The sequence below is a fragment of the Sphaeramia orbicularis genome, chromosome 2 (assembly GCF_902148855.1).
Source record: "Sphaeramia orbicularis chromosome 2, fSphaOr1.1, whole genome shotgun sequence".
NCBI lineage: Eukaryota > Metazoa > Chordata > Actinopteri > Kurtiformes > Apogonidae > Sphaeramia > Sphaeramia orbicularis.
Genome location: NC_043958.1, coordinates 2,675,621 through 2,697,638, shown reverse-complemented (window position 1 = coordinate 2,697,638; position 22,018 = coordinate 2,675,621). Strand labels below are relative to the sequence as shown.

The 22,018-nt window shown below is 40.7% G+C and overlaps 2 protein-coding genes and 2 long non-coding RNA genes across 4 annotated transcripts in view; 3 read left to right on the top strand and 1 right to left on the bottom strand.

Annotated features, from left to right (window-relative positions):
• LOC115431973 (NACHT, LRR and PYD domains-containing protein 12-like) overlaps window positions 1-586 on the top strand; it is a 15,602-nt gene extending 15,016 nt beyond the window's left edge. The window contains exon 10 of the mRNA XM_030152724.1: window positions 1-586. This exon is cut by the window's left edge and continues 206 nt beyond it. The gene's annotated coding sequence lies outside the window, so the exon portion shown is untranslated.
• Window positions 1-22,018, top strand: part of LOC115431961 (NACHT, LRR and PYD domains-containing protein 3-like) — a 592,418-nt gene that overhangs the window by 568,352 nt on the left and 2,048 nt on the right. The window contains exons 2-9 of the mRNA XM_030152699.1: window positions 9,858-9,930; window positions 10,247-10,417; window positions 13,247-13,316; window positions 13,602-13,872; window positions 15,199-16,990; window positions 17,840-18,013; window positions 19,042-19,215; window positions 21,766-21,936. Of these exons, the coding sequence (XP_030008559.1) occupies window positions 9,858-9,930; window positions 10,247-10,417; window positions 13,247-13,316; window positions 13,602-13,872; window positions 15,199-16,990; window positions 17,840-18,013; window positions 19,042-19,215; window positions 21,766-21,936 (2,896 nt within the window). The remainder of the gene's footprint in view (window positions 1-9,857; window positions 9,931-10,246; window positions 10,418-13,246; window positions 13,317-13,601; window positions 13,873-15,198; window positions 16,991-17,839; window positions 18,014-19,041; window positions 19,216-21,765; window positions 21,937-22,018) is intronic.
• Window positions 802-4,556, top strand: LOC115433021 (uncharacterized). The gene is made up of 3 exons (XR_003937294.1): window positions 802-813; window positions 1,982-1,983; window positions 4,297-4,556. It is a non-coding gene; the product is annotated as an uncharacterized LOC115433021 (long non-coding RNA).
• On the bottom strand, window positions 2,310-5,888 carry LOC115433001 (uncharacterized). Its single transcript, XR_003937287.1, has 3 exons — window positions 5,875-5,888; window positions 3,294-3,298; window positions 2,310-2,540 (listed from the first exon to the last, which is right to left on the bottom strand). It is a non-coding gene; the product is annotated as an uncharacterized LOC115433001 (long non-coding RNA).

Here is a 22,018-nt window from a genome sequence, read left to right as displayed (position 1 = left end):
AGCTGGATGGACCCTTGGATCCATGTCACCCCCTACTCTGTGTCCCAGGGTTAGAGTTTCATCCACTGTCACTGTCCAAGACAGAAAAGAGCCCAAAAGGATGAAAAACCAGTAGATTTAGTTCAAGATGAAGCAGGTTGAACTGAAACGAACCAGTTCCTTTAATAAACATTTATGATCTGCTCTAATTTCATGAGTCAGTGGATAGATTTGAATTCATCCATTAGATTCAACAGCAGGAACTAAACCTAAATGTGAACAAACATCATTCAAACATATTCACTGAGGACTGAGGCAGAGTTACAGGTTATTGATCAGAGACAAGAATAGAAGAGAAAAGAGAAAGAACAGCTGAGAATAGGTTTGAATAAACATGAACAGAACCTCCTCATGTTGGTTCTGACAAATCTGATCCATGTGACAAAGACCACAGAAAAAGACATTGAATCTGTGTTTGGATTTGACTGTATTTCACTGATATCCATTAGTTCATGTGACTTTAGTTGTGTTTGTAGTTAACGTTAGTGTCAAACTGCATCAGTTTCATCAAAACCTTCAACAGTCTGTGCTGAACTATAGAACTGGACTAAAACCAGGAACAAAAATAGGACCAATGCCCCTGTAGCTTACCAGCCAAATTAAAAGCTTTGGGAGTTGTATCTGGATGCCATTTATTATCACCCAGTTCTGTGTATTTATTATATTACAGAAATAGCCCATGTTTTGGTCATATTCCAATCAGATCTGTAAAAAATTCAAATTCCAACTTGACATTATTGATACTGATTTATTGCATCCATCCTCTTCCTATCTGTTATAATGAGGAAATTTTTCAAAGTCGCACTAAATCCAGAATCAGATCCGGATCCAAATAATTTTACTAACTTTTGTTGACATCATCATAAAGAAGCTGTATACCAAGTTTGAAGTCAATCGGAATTGTAGTTTTGGAGAAGAAGACGATTAAAATTTTTGTAACGGATGACGATGACAGACGACGATGACGGACGCCGCATGACGACAATAGCTTACGGCCTGTTGGCCGGTAAGCTAATAAGCTAAAAAACACTTTCACAAAGAACAGAAGGAAAACCAAGGTCTACAGAAAAGATTTATATAAAACACAAACATTAACATCAGTTAACTCTCCTGTTTTCATTCCTTTAATTGGTTTATTTGTGAAAACAGAAACAACAGATCCATTAATAAAAGACTGGGTTTATCTGTTATTGATCATTATTGTCATTAGTAAGAGTCACACCTGATCCATCCATCAATAACATCTAATGTTACCCAGGGATGTGATCAGACTGTCAGTCAGCTGATCACTGATCAATAACTGCAGCTGTTTTGTGTTTTCTTCTGTCCATCAGATTTCTGTGAACTCAGCCTGGATCCAAACACAGCGAACAAATGCCTCAAACTATCTGAAAACAACAAGAAGGTGGAACTAGTGGAGGAGGTTCAGTCATATCCTGATCATCAGGACAGATTTAAGTACAGGCCTCAGCTGATGTGTTCAACTGGTCTGACTGGTCGCTGTTACTGGGAGGTCCAGTGGAGTGGACGTGTTGAAATAGCAGTGACTTACAGAGGAATCAGAAGGAAAGGAATCAGTAAAGAGTATGGGTTTGGAGGAAATGATCAGTCCTGGAGTGTGAGCTGTTATAAAGATGGTTATAGGGTCTGGAAAAATAACAGATACACAAACTTCACTCAGTCCTCCTCCTCCTTCTCCTCCTCTGGTACAGTCTCAGTGTATGTGGACCATCCTGCTGGATCTGTGTCCTTCTACACAGTCTCCTCTGACAAACTGACCCACATCTACACCTGCAAAACCACATTCACTGAACCACTGTTTGGAGGATTTGCACTCTGGAGAAGGGGATCCACAGTGTGTCTGTGTGGTGTGTAGATGTGTTTGTGTATTTGTGTAGATGTATTTGTGTAGATGTGTTTGTGTTGTTGTGTATTTGTGTAGTTGTATACTTATGTTTGTGTATTTGTGTAGTTGTATTTGTGTTAGTGTTGTGTAGTTGTGTTTGTGTAGTTGTGTTTGTATACTTGTGTATTTGTGTTTGTGTATTTGTGTAGTTGTGTGTATTTGTTTAGTGGTGGTGCGTGTGTTCATGGTGTCAGATGTGTGCGTCTGCTGTAAACTTTCCAACCAATCAGGTGCCTTTATAAACAGCCTTTGTCGTCTTGGAAACAGCGTCATCATTGTCATGTTTGTGAGTAAATGTTCAGTGTGAAGGTTTGACTTCAGTTTCATCCTCATGTTCGTCTTGTGCTTTGACTTTCACATTTGATCGGATGATGCGACAAATGCATTTGTATAAAACAGTGGATGAATGTGTTGATGAATCTGATGATGTGTTCAAGGACTGATGGGATTTTCCAGTGCTTGAATGAGGACCATGTGTATATATGTCTGATCATATCATCTGATTTCTGTCTAGTCCTTCTATGTCTTTGTATTTTATATTTACTGTTGTGTCGACACATGAAATGAACTAGAAGATCAGTCTGGTTCAGTTCATCTCTTCTACGTTTAGAAAATATCACCTTCATCCATCTTTATTATTACTATTATCTTGTATATTTCCTATATTTTCTTCATTCTACTTGTTTTACTTTCATTTATTTAAAGTCTGACACATTCGTTGTTGTCATTTATTTTTGTCAAAACGTCTTTTTACAACAAGCATCGAGTCCAAACTGTGTTTTTGGATTTTTCACTGTAAAAACTGGAAATAAAAGTTAAATATGACAGTTATAGTAAAACACAGTGTTTGTGGAGTCATTCAATAGGAAAACAACACAGAAAAATGTCATATTTTCTCCTAAATGATAGAAATATAAATGTTTAACTTACAGAGTAAATGTAGTACTAGAAGCCCTCGGAGAGCGCAGACCTCCGCCAAGGCTGATCAGTGCCCCCCCCCCCCCCCCCCCCCCCCCCCCCCGATCACCACCAAAATTTAATCATTTCTTCCTTATCCCATTTCCAACAAACCCTGAAAATTTCATCAAAATCTGTCCATAACTTTTTGAGTTATGTTGCACACTAACGGACAGACAGACAGACAGACAGACAGACAAACCCTGGCAAAAACATAACCTCCTTGGCGGAGGTAAAAATGTATGAAATCTCAGATTCAGTTGATCTGATGGAACAGTTGGTTTTAAACTGAAGTGAATAAATAATGAAATGGCGCCATCTTTGGTTCAAATGGAGGAACTACGTGTATGTTCCTTTCCAACCATCACCATCTGTGGAGTTTGACTTCAACATTCACTGAAATTCATCATGTGAAACTTCATGTGAGATCTGATCAAATGTTACAGCTCTGCTCTAAAAACTAGTTTAGTTGATTTATTCAGGTTTGTTTCTTTTGTCTGGATTACTGACATCATATTTTCATGTAAACAGTGTTTATTAATAATCAAATGCATGTAAATATTGTCATTAACTCCAGTGAAGAGTTCATATGTGCACTGGTTGAAACATGTGAATGCAGTTTAAGAAGTGGATGAATGGGATTGAAGTGGGTTTGAATTCAACAGTTTAACACAAATATTGCACTAATTGTTTAGTGACGTAGAACACATTTTGAATAAATTTGGAACATTGTCAGAAATTTCAGTTTTAAAACTCATAGTACAGCCTTACCATTTGACCACTGGGGGCGCTGATGACCGTTGGAATAAATGTTTCAAACACTTTCACAGTTCTACAAATTCACTCATAAACTTTTCCAGATCCTTAAAATGACCTTTAACAGTGACTTTAAGGTCATTTAACCGTTTATGTCGACAGTCGTCCACACCTAGTGGTCAAATGGTGCAGATGTACGATGTGTTTCAAAAATGTACTGTTTCTGACAATGTTCTAAATTTACTCCCAAAGTCTTCTCAGTTTCTAAAAATGGCCGCCCAGAGGCGTTTCCAGGTGTTTTAATGTTACAGAACTTTAAAGTGCTCCTGAACGCCTCATAGATACTGACTGTTCAAACAAACACAGACCATACTCTGATCATAGTGTCTTCAGTGACCTCTGACCTCACAAACTCAAGGATGTACATGTCTTTACATACACTTTATTTTATTTTATTTTATTTACATGAATGGTAGCATATTCATTTATTTCATTTAGGTGCAAACCCACGCGAGAGAAGTGGACTGGGCAGCAGCAGGAGGGTCCGCCAACTTCTACTGCCCAGACTGACACAGTGAGATGGATGTTCAGGAAAAACCAGAGGGTTGTTCTGTGGAAGTCATGTGCAGCTGTATCAGTTAATGTCCTCCTTATGTATTCCCAGTTACCAGTAAAAGAAATGTACGAAATTCACCTGCTGGAAAAAAAAATCCAAAAAAACGACAAAGAAATTCAATACTTGGACCTTCAGATCAGGAGGGTGGATGTAGAAACTGAAATACTGGAGCACAAGTTGGAGGTGGGTGCATGGTCACAGGTGGATGATGTGAATTATGTGAAGTATTGGAACATAAACTAAACTAGCTCTGGTATTTGTAGGAAATAAAGAAGACCAAATAAAATGTGTATTCTGTCTTTATTTGACTCCTGTGGTGATGGTGGTGGTGACTTCATCTCTGAAGTGATGATGCCATACAGTGTCTCTGACTGCTGTGTTGTCCTCCACACAGATGTCTGACTGAAGTGCTCTACATCTCCCACATTATACAAAAAACTCCCATTTGCAAAGAAACGCAGTGTAACACAATCTCTGCTGGGATGTGAGAGCATGACTGTGGTCGGTAATGTTGTAAATGTAAGGATGGCTTAGGTTGTGTTTGTGGATGATGGACTGGGATGTGAAACGGTACTGCTCAAAAAGATAACTGTCTGGAAATGCTTGAACATCTATGTGCGGTCTGATAACCATCTACCAATATTTAATAGCGATGTGAAGTTCACGAACGAATTGAATCTTTTGAACGGCTCTTTGAAATGAATGATGGGAACCGAGTCCTTGTAAAGAGCCGTTCTTTTTTTTTTTTGATTATTAACAGTGAATATTCACTGTTGTGTTTTGTGCAATTTTTTCCGTATGTTTACACACATTTATTGTTCTTGTTCTGAGGGAAAATGCACTACAGTTGTTCAGGTGTTTAAGTAATTGCAATGATAAATCCCTTTGTGTTTTGTGCATTTTTTCTACATGTCTACCAACATACTGTTGTTGTTCTGAGAACTGCACTACAGATGAGGTATTTCAGTAATTGCAGTGATTAATCACTGTTGTGTTTTGTGCAGTTTTTTCCGTATGTTTACACAAATTTATTGTTCTTGTTTTGAGGAGAATAAAATGTTATTTCATGAGAAAATGTTTTATTTTCATCTTCATTTTTAGGCTACAGACTAGTCCACATAATGTACCGTGATATTTTTTATTTTTTTTGGGGTCAAATTCCAGCATTTGCCTAATGTCACCTGTCATGTCATGGATTTATTCCACACATTTGAACTAACTATTCTTTCTTATGGTTAGATAATATTTACTGCTGTGCCAGTTCAACACTTTTAAAATGTCATGTCAATCATCACATGGAGCCAGTGGTGTAGTCTACGTCATACGCAGGTACAGGCAGTATACCACTACAAAAGGTCCCAGATTTCCGCATAACCACTGAAAAAGCTCCATATCGGCATGGTCCACTTTACCGTTCACAAATTCCACTTGTCTGTTACAAAGCGGACACTTTTGGACCATATGGGCTTCCGTCAAGTGTACCGTTACCTGACGTTTACAACTGAGGAAGTAGTCCAACTGTAGGCGGGAACGACTGGGCGAACACCAGACAGTGAAGGATAGTGTGGAAAAATGGAAAGAAAACAAAGCCAAATGACACTGTTTCAGTGTTTCAGTGTTTCAGTAAGTCCACCAGTACTACTGCCGCTTCAGAGGACAGTCCAGCTGTGGCTAATGCTAATGCTAATGCTAATGCTAGAGGCCACAGCAGCTTTAGCTGATGGAACAGAGGGACAGCCTGATGACGTCAGAGTCCTACCTGTAAGTGGAACTGCTGTGTGTTTATTATAACAATAGTAACTGCTGTTGGAACAGCAAGTGAGTGGCACATTGGATTATATCGAACACTGACGAAGTGGTGGTTTGGTTGAAATTAATGAGGTACGGCTGTAGTTGTGTGTGTGTGTGTGTGTGTGTGTGTGTGTGTGTGTGTGTGTGTGTGTGTGTGTGTGTGTGTGTGTGTTGTAGATGTGAACTGGACCTGTCATCCTTGTGTACTCAGACTCAGGTAAGAGAATTCTAAAACAGACATCCATGGTTCGAGTGGAGAAACGAAAGTTCGGTAAATATTAGACAACAGATAAAGCTGTAGAAACCATGTACATGTACAAAGTTAATGCAAAATTCAAATGTTAATATAGTTCATTTATAAAGTTGTTAATAAAAATTAAATTAATTCATTGGACTAGATCCAGCGGTGCCACAGTGACACATTTCCTGTTCAATAGTCTGTGTTTAAACTAAAGAACTGATCTCCATGTTTAATGCATGTATGAATAAGTCTGAGTACATACTTTCACATGACATGTTGCAATTTACAGAAAGAACATTTTGGGTAAAAATACTTAAAATGACTGAGTGTGACACAGGGACTCAAAATTAATGTTTTTTTTTTCACTTTTCACAAACACATGTACAAAACATGCTGGTCTCATCAGAAATGGATCCTAAATGAATCACAGGGCTTTAGCTATGATGTTAAAGTACAATTGTAATCAATATTGGATAAAAATATTGAAATGATAAGTTTTTATGAATGTTAATATGTTGTGACACATAGACAGCAATTTGTACCTTTGTTCAGTATCAGAGTAAAACACTTTGCTTTAACTAAACCACTACAAATATGCTAATAAACTTTTGTTTACATACATATTCCAACTGTAGTGATATATACAGATAATAGCAGAGCATACTTGACTAATAATTGGATTGGACTGAACCTTTCTATATTATTGTACTGTTGAATTGTTAGTTCCTTCAGATTCACAGACTTAAAATATCACTGACACAAGCAAGAACAAATATTATTAAAGTTAATAGTGCACTTACATATTTTAGTCCTTTTTAGGTTCATTTAATATTGATTATATCTTTCTTTTTTTCTACAAGTGATACTGAAATTTTGTAAACAGTTCAATAAAATAGAGTTCTTAACTTAAAAATGAGCCTATTTAAGAAATGATGAGAGGTGAAACTTCATTTTATGACACTGATGTTCACTTTCACTTGATCTGGCTCCATTGGCAACTTAACGGTCCATTAATTAAGACACCATGTACACCATTAAATGACTGATATGTTAGATAATATAATAACATAATTCGAGTTCTTGAAAGAGTGGAATTTTTGCCTCCTTTTGTTTATTCTTCATGCATTTTCTTAGCCATGGCTGAAGATTGTAAACAGTTCACTCATAGGTTTGGACCCTGTTCAGCAGGTCTGAATGCAAACAGAGACACAAAAAAGACAACTGGTGTTATACCTAATGTTAATTATTGATGTTTTTGTTTACCTCTTGGTTTTTGTTTATCTCCAGGTTATATTATTTATTCATTCACTTTTCTTGATTTGAAAAGTCTATGTCTTCTCTTGTCACGGGCTGTTGAATAGTTAATTAAGGTCCAGCTGCTAATGACAGTTACACATCTGGTCTTGCTTACATTACATTTACATTTAGATAATACATAACCAGTCTTTCATGATCTCACTTATGTGGGGATGTATACTTTATGCATTAATGAGTGTGGTGGTTCTTGTGTGGGGCCGTTTTGGAGCAGCTGCTGCTCTAGGAGGGGTGCTGTGGTACAGATGTTGCTCCAGGACGGGGGTGTATGAGGCTGGGAGGGGAAAAATCAGAATATACCCACTAGAATAAACTAGACTCCACCACTGCATGGAGCCTATTTAGTCATTAAAACATTGGTGTTTCAAAATAATGCAAAAAACATAAAAGAGCCAGTCTTTTGAACGGCTCTTTTCAGTGAATGGCTCCTGATTGAACGGCTCCCTTCAAAGAGCCAAAAGTCCCATCACCAATATTTAATTCTCTGTGCAGGAATGCTGCACCTTCATCCACAGGATCGTGGTGAAAAGGACATGCCCTGTTAGTGAAAACAGTCTCCACCCCCTGTGTCTGATGGACTTCTAATATAGACCTACTGATGGATTTAGTTCAAGAACAGACAGCAGAACTATGGAAGGCCAAAACTCTCCTGCTGACTGAAGGAATAAGGAAATTTAATCCTGTGTGTGGCTGAAAGTGGGCGGAGTCAGAGAGAAACTCAGGGTTCATTAAGGAACAGGTTAGGTTCAAAGAGTCTGTTACTATGGTAACTGACCGAGAGTTTAAGTTCCCTCTGTCTGTCCCTGTGTCTCTGGTTTGAGTTACCTCCCTCTGCGAAATGGAAAACTCAGTTTCCCTCATTTCAGGGTCAACACAGTCAGAGTTTTCACTAAACCTGCTTTGTGAAACGGACCCCAGATGTGAGTATTGGGTGTGGACTACTACTGTCAGTCATGCCAGTATTTGAAATGAACATGATTCCTGAATGTCTGCTGACATTCAGGGCCATTTTATGATTACTAGAACATAATTCCTACATACACCTTTAATCTGAAACAAACTATGACTTAGTCTGATGTAAGTTATTGAGTAAATGTGCACATGAAATGCTTTTTCAGTGACTCTGAATAAATCCTTTATCGTATCACATCCCTTTAGAGGACATGTTCATGCACGTCTGTGTGTTTTATGCGCTTCTTGTGTGTGTGTGAATTTTAGTTGCGTCAGTCTCATACACTCCTCCCTGAACTCACTACTTCCTTGTCTGTCTTTTGTCCACATCTGTTCATCTGAAGGTAAAGTTCACCTCTTTAACCCTTTAATGTGTGTTTGGTGACGGTTTTCACTGTGGCTCGTGACTTTAGGTAATCAAATATGTAATAATAACTTTTAGGGAATAAAACCTGACCGCATGGATGTCCCACCAAGGTGCGTTCAGGGCCTGTGGGAACTCCTGCTGCTCTGACATCTGTCTGAAAAACATATATTATTGAATGTTTGTCCTGAAACATTAAATATTGAGTCGTCGATTGAGAAAAATCAAGTCAAACTAACTGTATATTTCTTCAGATTTTGTTAATAATGCAGGAAAACTTCAGTGTGAAGGAGCAGTTCCTGTAAAAACCTAAAAGTAGGAACTTGTCAGTTTTTACAGTCCTACTTCTGCTTCTAGAGTGCAGACGCCCTTTCTGCCTGTAACCCTGCTGAAATGCTTTTAATGTTTCATATAAAGCACTTTGAATTGTCTTGTACATGACGTGTTATATAAATAAACCTGCCTTGCCTTATTCTGATTATTTTCATGATGATAATGTCTGTACAGACTAAAGGAAGGATGCACCTTCAGAAGACGACTTCATGCACACATTTATCTGTAGTTTTAAATCATTTTTGAAAAAAATTTTACTTATTCAGTTTATCTTGGTTTTATTTAAAGAAACTGAAATAAGCTAAAGCACAAAGTCATTTTTCCTCTGGAGACTTTTCTAAATACAATCCATTTGCATGTCTGTATTAAATGAACTGTGAATCTGTTCATGACATAGAGCTGGAGTAAAGTAAGAGTATTAATGAGTCATGTTTTGTCTTCAGTTTTCTCAGCCACAAAAGAGTTGATTACATTTATAAACTGTCCATAACATGGAAAATAACTGATGTTGAATTTTTGGGTCATTTCAACCAGCTGGTTGGTTCAGAGCTCCTCCCACTGCAGCCGTTCACACCTGATGTCTTTACAGGTGAGACTCAGATTGATCCAGGAAACAGCTCAGCGGTGACGAACACAAACCCTTTTCTGTCAGACGTCCACAGGTGAGTTTTATCTCTGACTCTGAATCCAATCATGATGGTTTGATCTAATTTTTTAACAATAAACTGATCTTTAAACATTTCACACGTTTCTTGTATTTAAAGTGGATTCATGAAGTTGTTTTTTTATTCAACCCTCTGTGCTGAAGTGTTGTAGTCAGTGCTGCTGTTTTCTGTGTGTCCACCAGTTCATACAGTGATCTGATAGAAATGAGAGAAGAGGCAGTGAGTGGAGAAGCAGCTGGTGTTTGTCACGTAAAGGAGGAATCAGTGTGGATTCAGGTCTGGACTGATGGTCTGTGTTCTGGTGTGGATTCAACAGAATGGATCAGTGTGAGGACAGAGAAGAGGGAGCGCCTCTATGGAAGACCACCCACACCCAGCCCACAGGACCTGGACCTGGACCTGGACCCAGCCGTGTGTCCATAAAGAGTGATGACTCCATGGATCGAGGCATACAGTTTAAAACAGGATGTGTTTGTGAGCCTCAGTAAGTGAACGTCAGTATCAGAACAAAACTTAGTGACCCTCGGTGGACGAACATACAAGGTCCAGATAAATGACTCATAGAGCTCAGTCTGAGTTTAAGTCTGAGGGTCCGCTGATCTGTTTCAGCTTTAACACATTCTTATCTTAGACCTGAACCCTGAGTCCTCACATATGAGCATCAGGTCAGAGGTCAAAGGTCACAGCAGAGTTAGAAAATATTTGGCAGAGAAACAGCATCTCCTTTAATGTCCAGATGGAAACTGGATTCTTCTGCAGTAGGATATGAATCACACTAAGACCACAGTTTAATGTCAGAGCTCAGCACTAAAACCACTGTACCATCATTGTTCATGGACCTGGACCTGGACCTGGACCTGGACTTGGACTTGGACCCAGCTGTGTGTCCATGAAGAGTGATGACTCCATGTATCGATCAGAGGCTGCACTAGACATTTTTATTGTCTGTCATTTTGACGGACAGGGTCATAAAAATTGTCCCCCTCAAAGTAATCCCCCCCAGAGTTAATGTGCTTCTGCATTTGCTTCTGCCATCCACTGAAGCACTTGGGAAAGTCCGCCTCCTTGATGTCCTTCAGCTCCCTCGTCACTGTGGTCTTAATTTCTTCTGCAGAGACAAAATGAGCTCCTGTGAACACATTCTTCAGCCCTAGGAAAAGCCTGAAGTCACACGGTGCAACATCTGGTGAATAAGGAGGGTGGTTGAGAGCTGTGATCTGCTTGTTGACCAGGAAGATGGGCACCATCTTGGCACACACTTTTCGCATCCCCAGCTCCTCCACCAAGATGGTACGCACTGACTTCTTGTTCAGGTTCCCGTCATCATCCTCACTGTCAATCTGCGATCACCTCACACCAGCTGCTTCACTCTTTCAATGTTCTCATCTGTCTTTGTCGTGGAAGGTCGTCCTGACTTGGAGTTATCGTCCACCTCCTCATGACCTCTCTTGAAGCGTTTGTGCCACTCGAAAACTCGTGGCCGCGACATTGCATCTTCTCCGTAAAAGCCTCATGGAGAAGTCTGAGACACTCTGTTAGGCTTCTCTCCAACTTAACAAGGAATTTCGAATTAATTCTTTGCTCCATGTTTGTTGTCACTGTGCTACACGAAAGTTGTGCGACAAAGCCTAACAGCACTATGTTACACAAAAGCCTGAAACACAAGAACGGAGTGAGATAAGTGAACAATATTATAGCAGACTGTTGGCGAGAAGTTGCACAACACAATGAAATAAGCGGTTATCCAGTAGGCATTGAGTCATGAGCATGGCTGCCACAGTCTCCTTTCTTTTTTGTCACACCTCAGAAGCTTTCCACGTGTGTGTTCACGCCGTGTCAAATACCACACACTGAGGGTTAGGGTGATGTGAACCAGAGATGTTCGCACAAATTGACATGCCATCAAATAACACACAAAAGGTGGAACATGTGTACGTATAGAACACCAAGGCTGAATCCCAATTCACCCCTGGGCCCTCCCCCTTACCCCTCCCCCTTTGTTTTGCATGTCCACGTGATGGCGTAGTGTCGATGACTGCTGATGACGTAACAGGTCGAAAAAGGTTGTCTCATTTCATTGGGGAATGTTTCAACCCCTACCCCTTGTTGCTCCATTTCGAGGGGTAGTGCAAAGTGCAAGGGGTAGAGGTAAGGGGGAGGGCCAAGGGGTGAATTGGGATTGGGCCCAAATGCCATAAGAACTGTCGTATTACTTGCTTGTCCTTCATCCTCCACTGCATCAGTCCCTCTTTTTTCACTGCGTTTATCAATGCCATCACATACTGGGCTTTTGAAAATCACCAAGGAGACTCTGTTGTCTTGACATTTTGCCGCTAGCAAAATAGCATCTAATTTTGGCTAAAGTTAGCTAAACAACGAGACAAGACTGGACAATGACCGATTAATATACACACTCACCACGAACTGGACAGGGGGTCTACTACAGATGAACTAACAGTGAGTCTTTTGACTGAAGTACTGGTGCTGTAGTCAGCCTAGTTGTGAACGGTGGTGCTGTTGGGTTCTGTACAGGTAGGACGCTGTTATGGACTATTTGATGCCGTGTTAAGAGACACAGACCAGTGATCCTGTGAACAGGTTCTGTTCAGTTTTGTCTGAAAACTGTCTTCAGTAGATTACCCTCAGTATTTTAATCTGTCAAAATGACAGACGGACTTCAGAGTTTTCCATCATTGAAAAAAAAAAAAAATCCATCAATGATGGAATAATTTCAGTTAACGCAACCTCTGGTATCGATGGATACATTTTAAAACAGGACATGTTTCAGAGCCTCAGTAAGTGAACCTCAGATCTGGTCCAGATTCACCAACAGGGTTTTCAGCTCAGTCAATCCCAACTTGGCGTTCTATGTCTGACCTAAAGTTAGTCCTGATACACTGTTGGTGTCACATGGTCTTTTTCTTCAGTCTGTAGTTCAGACACTTAATCTGATAAATGAAAACCTGTTGTTGTAGTGGGAGCTGGTCCTGGATGATCCTGGATCAGAGTCCAGGGTTGATTCCTGGTCCATTGAACATCTTTGTATCATATGTTGTGAGTGCAGATGGGGAGGAGACACATTGTTAGGACAGAGCTGTTGGTTTCATCCAAATGTTGATGAGATCAACTAAACCCAGTGAGTGTGAAGCTCCAAACAGACGCAGATGTTGATTGTCAGTGGGATCAGCAGGACCAGGACACCTGTCCCACTACAGGGGGTCATGTGACTCATGTTGACGTCCAGATGTGTCCACCTGTTGGTGTCAGTGTGGACAGACATAATGTGAGCTCATTGTTGATGATTGGTCCACAGAGTGGAGCAGCAGAGCTCAGAGGTTCCCAGTGATCCACAACATCAGACTCAGATGGACTCCGCATTTAAGGTGTGTACATGTCCAACATCTACTGGTCCATCTGTTCTGTCCAGTCATCTGCTGCTGGTTTTTCCAATAATGTCCAATGCTCATGCAGTACAGGTTCTTCATGTGGAACTCTTCAGGATGTTTTTGTCTTTTATATAAAATGAATGACGTTTATATAATCTATGTCTGAAACATTTGGACAGAAGGTTCATTAAACCTGAGGATTACGTTGATGAACAGGTTAATGATCACATCAGATACAGACCTGGTTGTTTAAGGTGAACATGTTCTTTTGGATCTTTACAGGAAACACAGAAGGCAGCACTTAAAGAACATCTGTTTGATACTCTGAAGGATTTGGTCGATGACGACTTTAAAGAGTTCAAGTGGTTCTTGAACAATGAAAAACCAACCATTCCAAAGAGTCGACTGGAGAAAGCAGACCGGATGGACACGGTGGATCTGATGGTCCAGACCTACTACACAGATACTCCAAGAGTCACTGTAACGATTCTGGAGAAGATGAAGAAGACTGATCTGGTGAAGAAACTTTCAAAAAACATCCCAGTATCTGAAGGTCAGTCTTTAATCAGTAATTAGTAAAGTAAGAGGTTCCATATTTTATGACCCTGTGACACATTAAACACAAGGACAGTGGTAATGTTGTTTACATCTGTTCAGATGCAGCAGAATTCTATGAATATTCATATTGTGTCCTGGTAACATTCAAACCCCTCAGAGCATCAGTTTAAAGACCAGTTAAATGTGTGAAGGCAGTCGTCATCTGGGTTTTTATAAGTCATTCATCTAAGAGGAACTCAACACAGAGTTTAGTCAAACTAAAAACACCAGCAAATTCAGACTGAGGATGAAACAGAACTGGGTTACACAAACATTCATCTAATTAATAAATGACATTTATTTGATTCTAACCATAATTATTTATTTATTTATTAATTGCAAAATACATAAACTCACCTAAAACTAATTTCACAAATAAATGTAAAAGGGAGTTAAAAACTGTAAGAACATTATTATTATTATTATTATTATTATTATTATTATTAATGGAGCAAATGGACAAATAATATAAACTAAAACATAAGCGGCTGTTCAGTCAGAATCCACTCATGTTTTCTCAGTTACTCACAGTCATGGCCACTAATGTGATTTGTGAGGTCTCAATGACCTTTGACCTTTGTCCACCTCGATACAATTACCCTGGACCTCAATCTGTGTGTGTGTGTGGGGTGGGGGTGTGGGGGCGTGGATGATGTTTTCTGGGGGCATCAGGTAGTCAATGATAAGGTGAGGGGAGTTTTATCTACAGAGCTGTTATAACCCACCACGTCCTCCACATACAGGTCTGTTGCGTTACTGTTAGAACTTTCATACCACCTCCCCCCCTGTCCCACCAATTCTTTGGGCATACGGGGGCAGCAGTTGGCTCATGATGCCGTTAGTGGGGTGTTGTTCAAAAAAGGTTGAGAAACCCTCTTGTAGATAAAAGGGTTTAAAGGACATTCCAAAGGTAACAAAGATGATATTCAGAATGAAGATCACTGATGATAGAAAACTACAGAGAAGACAAAGTGTTGTTAATAACATGGATTTAGTTTGTTTGAATAATCGTTTATTGAAGACACTGAAGGGTTCTTCATGTACAAATACACATGATGAGCACATTTGAACAGTTCAGCTCTACTGTCCTCCAGCTGAATGTCATAGATAGAAGAAAAGACACATGAACAATAAACTCATAGAATGAGAGGAAATGAATGACTGGACCTGAATACACACAGAATCTGTAACATAATGATATGATACTAGAATAAATGTGAAAAATTCCCCTTCCATTTGTGTTTGGAACATCCTCTTAATTGTCTTCTTTGTCTTCTCTCAGAGAACATTAACCAGGGTCGGCAAGAACTGAAGGTTAACCTGCAGCAGAAGTTTGAGTGTGTGTTTGAGGGCATCGCTAAAGCAGGAAACCCAACCCTCCTGAACCAGATCTACACAGAGCTCTACATCACAGAGGGAGGGGCTACAGAGGTCAACCAGGAACATGAGGTCAGACAGATGGAAACAGCATCCAGGAACCCACACAGACCACCACCAACCATCACATGTGAAGACATCTTTAAAAGACCACCTGACAGACATGAACCAATCAGAACAGTGCTGACAAAGGGCGTGGCCGGCATCGGGAAAACAGTCTTAACACAGAAGTTCAGTCTGGACTGGGCTGAAGACAAAGCCAACCAGGACATCCACTTCATATTTCCATTCACCTTCAGAGAGCTGAATGTGCTGAAAGAGGAGAAGTTCAGTTTGGTGGAACTCATTCATTACTTTTTTGATGAAATAAAAGAAGCAGGAATCCAGAGGTTTGAAAAACTCCAGGTGGTGTTCATCTTAGATGGTCTGGATGAGTGTCGACCTCCTCTGGACTTCAACAACACTCAGATCCTGACTGATGTTACAAAGTCCACCTCAGTGGATGTGCTGCTGATGAACCTCATCAGGGGGAACCTGCTTCGCTCTGCTCGCCTCTGGATAACCACACGACCTGCAGCAGCCAATCAGATCCCTGCTCAGTGTGTTCATAGGGTGACAGAGGTCAGAGGGTTCACTGACCCCCAGAAGGAGGAGTACTTCAGGAAGAGGTTCACAGATGAAGAACAGAGCAACACAATCATCTCCCACATCAAGACGACACGAAGCGTCCACATCATGTGTTACATCCCAGTCTTCTGCTGGATCACTGCTACAGTTCTGGAGGACATGTTGAAGACCACAGAGGGAGGAGAACTGCCCAAGACCCTGACTGAGATGTACATCCACTTCCTGGAGGTTCAGACTGAACAGAAGAGCGTCAAGTATGATGGAAGATCTGAGACAGATTCACCCTGGAGTCCAGAGACCAGGAAGATGATTGAGTCTCTGGGAAAACTGGCCTTTGAGCAGCTGAAGAAAGGAAAGCTGATCTTCTATGAAAAAGACCTGACAGAGTGTGGCATCGATATCAGATCAGCCTCAGTGTACTCAGGAGTGTTCACACAGGTCTTTAAAGAGGAGAGAGGAGTACGCCAGGTCAAGATGTTCTGCTTCATCCATCTGAGTGTCCAGGAGTTTCTGGCTGCTCTTCATGTCCATCAGACCTTCATCAACACTGGAGTCAATCTGCTGTCAGGTCTCCTATCTTCTGTTTGGTCTAAACTATCAAAGGACAAAACTGTAAAGTTCTACCAGACCGCTGTGGACCAGGCCTTACAGAGTCCAAATGGACACCTGGACCTGTTCCTCCGCTTCCTCCTGGGTCTATCACTGCAGACCAATCAGAGTCTCCTACAAGATCTGATGAAACAGACAGGAAGTAGCTCAGAGACCAAGAAGAAGACAGTTGAGTACATCAAGAAGAAGATCAATGAGAATCTGTCTGTAGAGAAAAGCATCAACCTGTTCCACTGTCTGAATGAACTGGAGGATCGATCTCTGGTGGATCAGATCCAACAGTACCTGAGATTAGGAGGTCTCTCCAGGTCTGTTCTGTCTCCTGCTCAGTGGTCAGCTCTGGTCTTCATGTTACTGTCATCAGATGAAGATCTGGATGAGTTTGACCTGAACAAATACTCTGGTTCAGAGGAGGCTCTGCTGAATTTGCTGCCAGTCGTCAAAGCCTCCAACAAAGCTGTGTGAGTCCAGACAGAGTTTATTGAATTTAGAGTCTGTTTAATTATATTTTTACACCTTAGTCATTGATTGTCAAACCACGACACTGATCATATGAATCAACATCATAACTGGATGGAATTCACATCCAGTCCACTTCATGTGTATGACAGGAGGAGCACATCTGATCCAGTCCATCAAACATCTGAGTCAGTTTATGGTGGACCATGGATTTAGATCCTGTTTGGTCTTCAATGCTGGTTGCAGATTAATATAACCCGGCCCCCAGAGGGTGGGGGTGTATAGATATACCAGGAATTCCATCTGTCTGTCTGTCCAAGATTTTTGTCCAACTGATTTCACCCAATTCTTTTCAAATTGAACACACATGTTCTTTACCACTAGGAGAGGTGCAGTGCACAGTTTGGATGAATTTCAATTTTTGCATTTTTTACAAATCTCTGAAAAACTTTTTAAAAGATTAAAATTTAAGACTTGGGCAGAATAATGTTTGTCTTAGTTTGACTGAACTCCCCAAAAAAGACAGGTATTTAGTTTAATGAGGTTTTAAAGTGTCTGTACCACTTGTCTTTAATTAAATCCGTAAATGTACGTGTTACTGAGACCCCCAGATAAATAAAGGGGTCCTAACCATAATTATGAATGAACAGCAGTGAAGGTCCATACGGTTTGTCTGAGTGTTCACAGGAAATAGTAGTTCTGTGATACATTGACTTTATAAGCTGATATTTTTCCAAAACAAGTGATTATTTCTAGACTGTTTGGATCTGAAATGAAGTGGAGTTTAGTGAAGATCAGTTTATTCTGCGGCTGTTTTTAATATAACAAAACAGTCTGTTCTGTTTCTGCAGATTAAGTGGCTGTAACCTGTCAGAGAGAAGCTGTGAAGGTCTGTCCTCAGTTCTCAGATCCCAGTGCTCTAGTCTGATACATCTGGACCTCAGCACTAATGACCTGAAGGATTCAGGACTGGAGATCCTGTCAGATGGACTAAGGAGTCCAGACTGTAAACTGGAGACTCTCAGGTCAGATAAAGTTAGAATCTGAATTCAATTATTTCTGATCTTTTGGTTCTGAGTGAGTTTTATTAAAACATGTTCTACTTGTTCAAATGCAGGTGTATTAGATCTAGAGCTGCACAATCCAGTCGATCACAAATGTAATCACTGAATCAACCTGTGTAATTATAAAATGGAAAAAGACGACAATTTAAAGGTCAGGACTGAGGTGGATTTAGGGTGATTCAAATGGAAAATTAGGGAATAAAAGTTCAACACAACCTGTGTTGTATGGTGATGTTTTGGATTTAGTGACACTGAGCAGATGGAGATACTGTGGAAAACAGGAAAAATGAAAATCACAACATTCAAATCTGACCAAGTTTTGGTATTTTTAGACTAGTTCTGCTTTTTATGTTTGACTTGACGTTGTTAAATGATTAATCTGTGCATTTGTCTTGATAAACAACAAAAAACCCTCAAATTACAATAACAATGTGAGTTTTTAGTCCAACACCCAAAGGGTTCGATGGATTATTGGTATCAGTTGTCCTCCGTCCATAATCAATTTTTCAAGAGTCTTCCTCCCAGAAGCCATCAGTCAGAATGACTTAATATTTGTTGTGGAACATCTTTGGGGTAAGGTCTACCAAGTTTGTTCAAAGAATTGTGGAATATTGATTTTTGAATTATTTATGAATTTTTGAAATTTAAAAAATCCCCATTGGTTTGTAATGGGACGCATTTCAAAGTGCTATAACTTGAAAACAGTTGAAGATATTGATATAATTACTATTGGCAATAGATAGACAGTCACATATGGACTTTCATTTAGTGCCATGACCTTTGACCTTGAATGACCTTGAAAGGTCAAATGAATGTCAATTCATGTCTTTAAATATGCTGTTGGACTACAGGACCCTTGGTCCTATTTTTCTTCAAATTTGGCAGCTTTATTTATATCTGAGCTATAGAACAAACTGAGATCTATGTGGACTGTGATGGTCCTTCAGTCCAGACCTGACTCTAATACAAATATCATCTGTGTCCTCCAGGTTGAGTATCTGTAACCTGTCAGAGAGAAGCTGTGAAGGTCTGTCCTCAGTTCTCAGATCCCAGTCCTCTAGTCTGACTCTTCTGGATCTCAGCAACAATGACCTGAAGGATTCAGGACTGAAGATCCTGTCAGATGGACTAAGGAGTCCAGACTGTAAACTGGAGACTCTCAGGTTTGGATTGTTGAACCAGTGTAAACGATGATGATTAAATCCATGATGTACATGTAGTGGATCAGTCTGACCTGGTTTTCAGATCAGCTGTTCAGTGTCTGACATGAAACACATGCATGTTCCTGTATTTCCAGTGGAACCTCGCAGTACCAGTGCACTGTAGTACCACAAATTCCCTTTACCAGTTTGGTCTGGAAATAGGAGTGTAAATTGGCGGAACGAGCGGGTGTTCCTCCAACAGGTGCAGGTTCACGTCACGTTCAGGAGCACCAGCGTTCAGATGGAGGAGGAGATTAGGACATTCCAGAAGGAGGACAGTGTAGTGGACGAGACGATCTCTATCAGTCCATCAACAGAAGTGTGGGCAGAGTGGACAGAGGTTTCTGATTAAACTGAATCTAATCATCCCCACAAATGAAGTGGAGGTCGTGCATCTGCTTTAGTTAATGACAATGGTCTGGTGCATTTAGGGAACATTTGAAAAAGCAGAACAAAGCAGATTTCTGTGGAGAGGTTTTTAATGAAACTGCTTGTACAAGCAGACAGTGAAGAAAGTGAAGGCAGAAAGAAGAAAAGAAGAGAAGAGAAAGAAAAAACACCAGAAATTCATCTACCTGATGTTTTATTAGAAGGAGATTCTCCTTCTACAGAATAACCTTCCTCCTCCTCCTCCTCTTCCTCCATTGTCTTCCTCAGACACAGATCGTCTCATTTTAAAGGTTAATAAGTTCATTCATTTCAGTGGAAAAGTGATTTGTAAGATAAATCACAAAATGAACGCGTCATTGAATGAATTAAATTCTGTGAGGTTCCACTGTATTTGAAACAAAGACAGAAAATGAACTCTATGAAGATTTAATTGAACCAAATGAGTCTAAATAGACATCTGTTATCTAAAGGACAGTAAAGGATCTAAACTGTGAGGGTTGGACTGGAGTTGAACTGGTTTGTCAGTTCAAACACTGGAACCCAAGAACCATTGAACCTTTGATTTGGAGGTGAAGGATGTTCATTTATGCACTTCATGTTTTTTCTACCAATATCCGTGCATTTGTCAGGCTTTTTTTGGTCAAAGTCAGTCTCCATCCAGTTAAATTTGTCTGGGAAACAATAAAACACCAGGGGCCTCATGTATAAAGCGTGCGTACGCACAAAAACCTGGCGTACACCCTTTTCCACGCTCACATTCAGATGTATAAAGACTGAAATGACCGTGGAAATGTGCGGTCCTTCACACCCACTCCATAGCTGGCGTACGCACGTTTCTAGTGCTTTGGAACCATTGGCAACACTTAGAGGTGACACTGAGAAACTGCTAATAATGTGACAAAGGCCATTCCTCCGATTGATGGGCCCATCAGAGATACACAGAAGAACAATGAACACACCGCGCAAGAGATCCTACTGTCAGAGCAGCACATCCACCACCAGAACCAGAACCAACCAGACCCTGTATCCATCAGTGCCAATCCTGTCCAGATGGACATTCAGCAACAGCAAAGAGACAAGGACATAAAATTCATAGGTTGATAAATATAGTGTTCATGTCTGTGAGAACATTTATTAGTCGGTCCAGTCGCTCATTGACTCCGCCGATCGTCCTCATGATGTCCTGATGTGACTCGGGTCAGCACCGACCCATGTCGGTCGGACGGGCACCAGCAGTAGGCTGTGGCGGACCGGAGGACCGGCTAACACTGGGGAGTCAACAGAAGCCTCTGTGACAGGAGGATGATACTGGGTCTGACTGTCTTCTGTCTCATTGTTGGAAAATAATAATTTGAGTGATTAAACATGAGTCAGAGTCTTTAATTTCCTCTTTGATATCCTGACATGATCACACATGAACCTTTATCTAGTTTGTCTGTGATCAGACTGTGTATGACCCATAGAATGAACTAATGTGTGACTGACACTAATACTAAATATATATTTATCTTGGGGGTGATCGGCGTCAGCCCTGTAAGAAAAGTGTCACAATATCGGCAACTCTTTCCTCAAACGGTCTCAGTTCGTCTCTTTTCTCCTTCCGTCTGTTTCGTCCTCCGCTTCGCGTCCACCTTGACGTCATCGTCTGATCACGCAGACAGGGGAATCCCAGAGGGAACCTCACCTGCAGACCCCGTTTATGCTGATTTGCATTTAAATGTGGGCGTGGAGAGGGAGGAGTCAGGCACTCCAACATATGCGCTCAATTCCGCGCTGATTGAGCTGTATAAAGGAAACGTACTTGGATTCGGGCGTACGCATAGTTTTATACATCTGGATTTTTTTGTGCGTTCAGACTTTTCTGGATTTGGGCGTACGCCAGGTTTCAGTATGAAATCCATGCAAGTCTTTGTACATGAGGCCCCTGGTCTTTCCAGACTTTGGACAGACTGGACTCATCTGAGTCTGTGTTCAGATCTTGTCCTGAACCGAGTCAGTCCAATAGAAACTGGCTCCAGGTCAGTCCCATTTGTGCTGAAATCCATCCACAGAAGAACTGTGTCCAACAGCTGACGCTGCTTCTTTTCCTCCTCAGATGATGTGTGATGTTTTGTGTTGCAGACTGTCAGGATGTCTGATCACAGAGGAAGGATGTTCTTCTCTGGTCTCAGCCCTACAGTCCAATCCGTCCCATCTCAGACTGCTAGACCTGAGCTACAACCATCCAGGAGCCTCAGGACAGGAGCTGTGTGCTCTAGTGGAGGATCCACACTGGACACTGGACACTGTCAGGTATGGACTGAGCTGATGCACACACACAGAATGTGTGATAGAACAGGTGGAGCTGACAGGAACACTGTCACAGCTGAGTCCA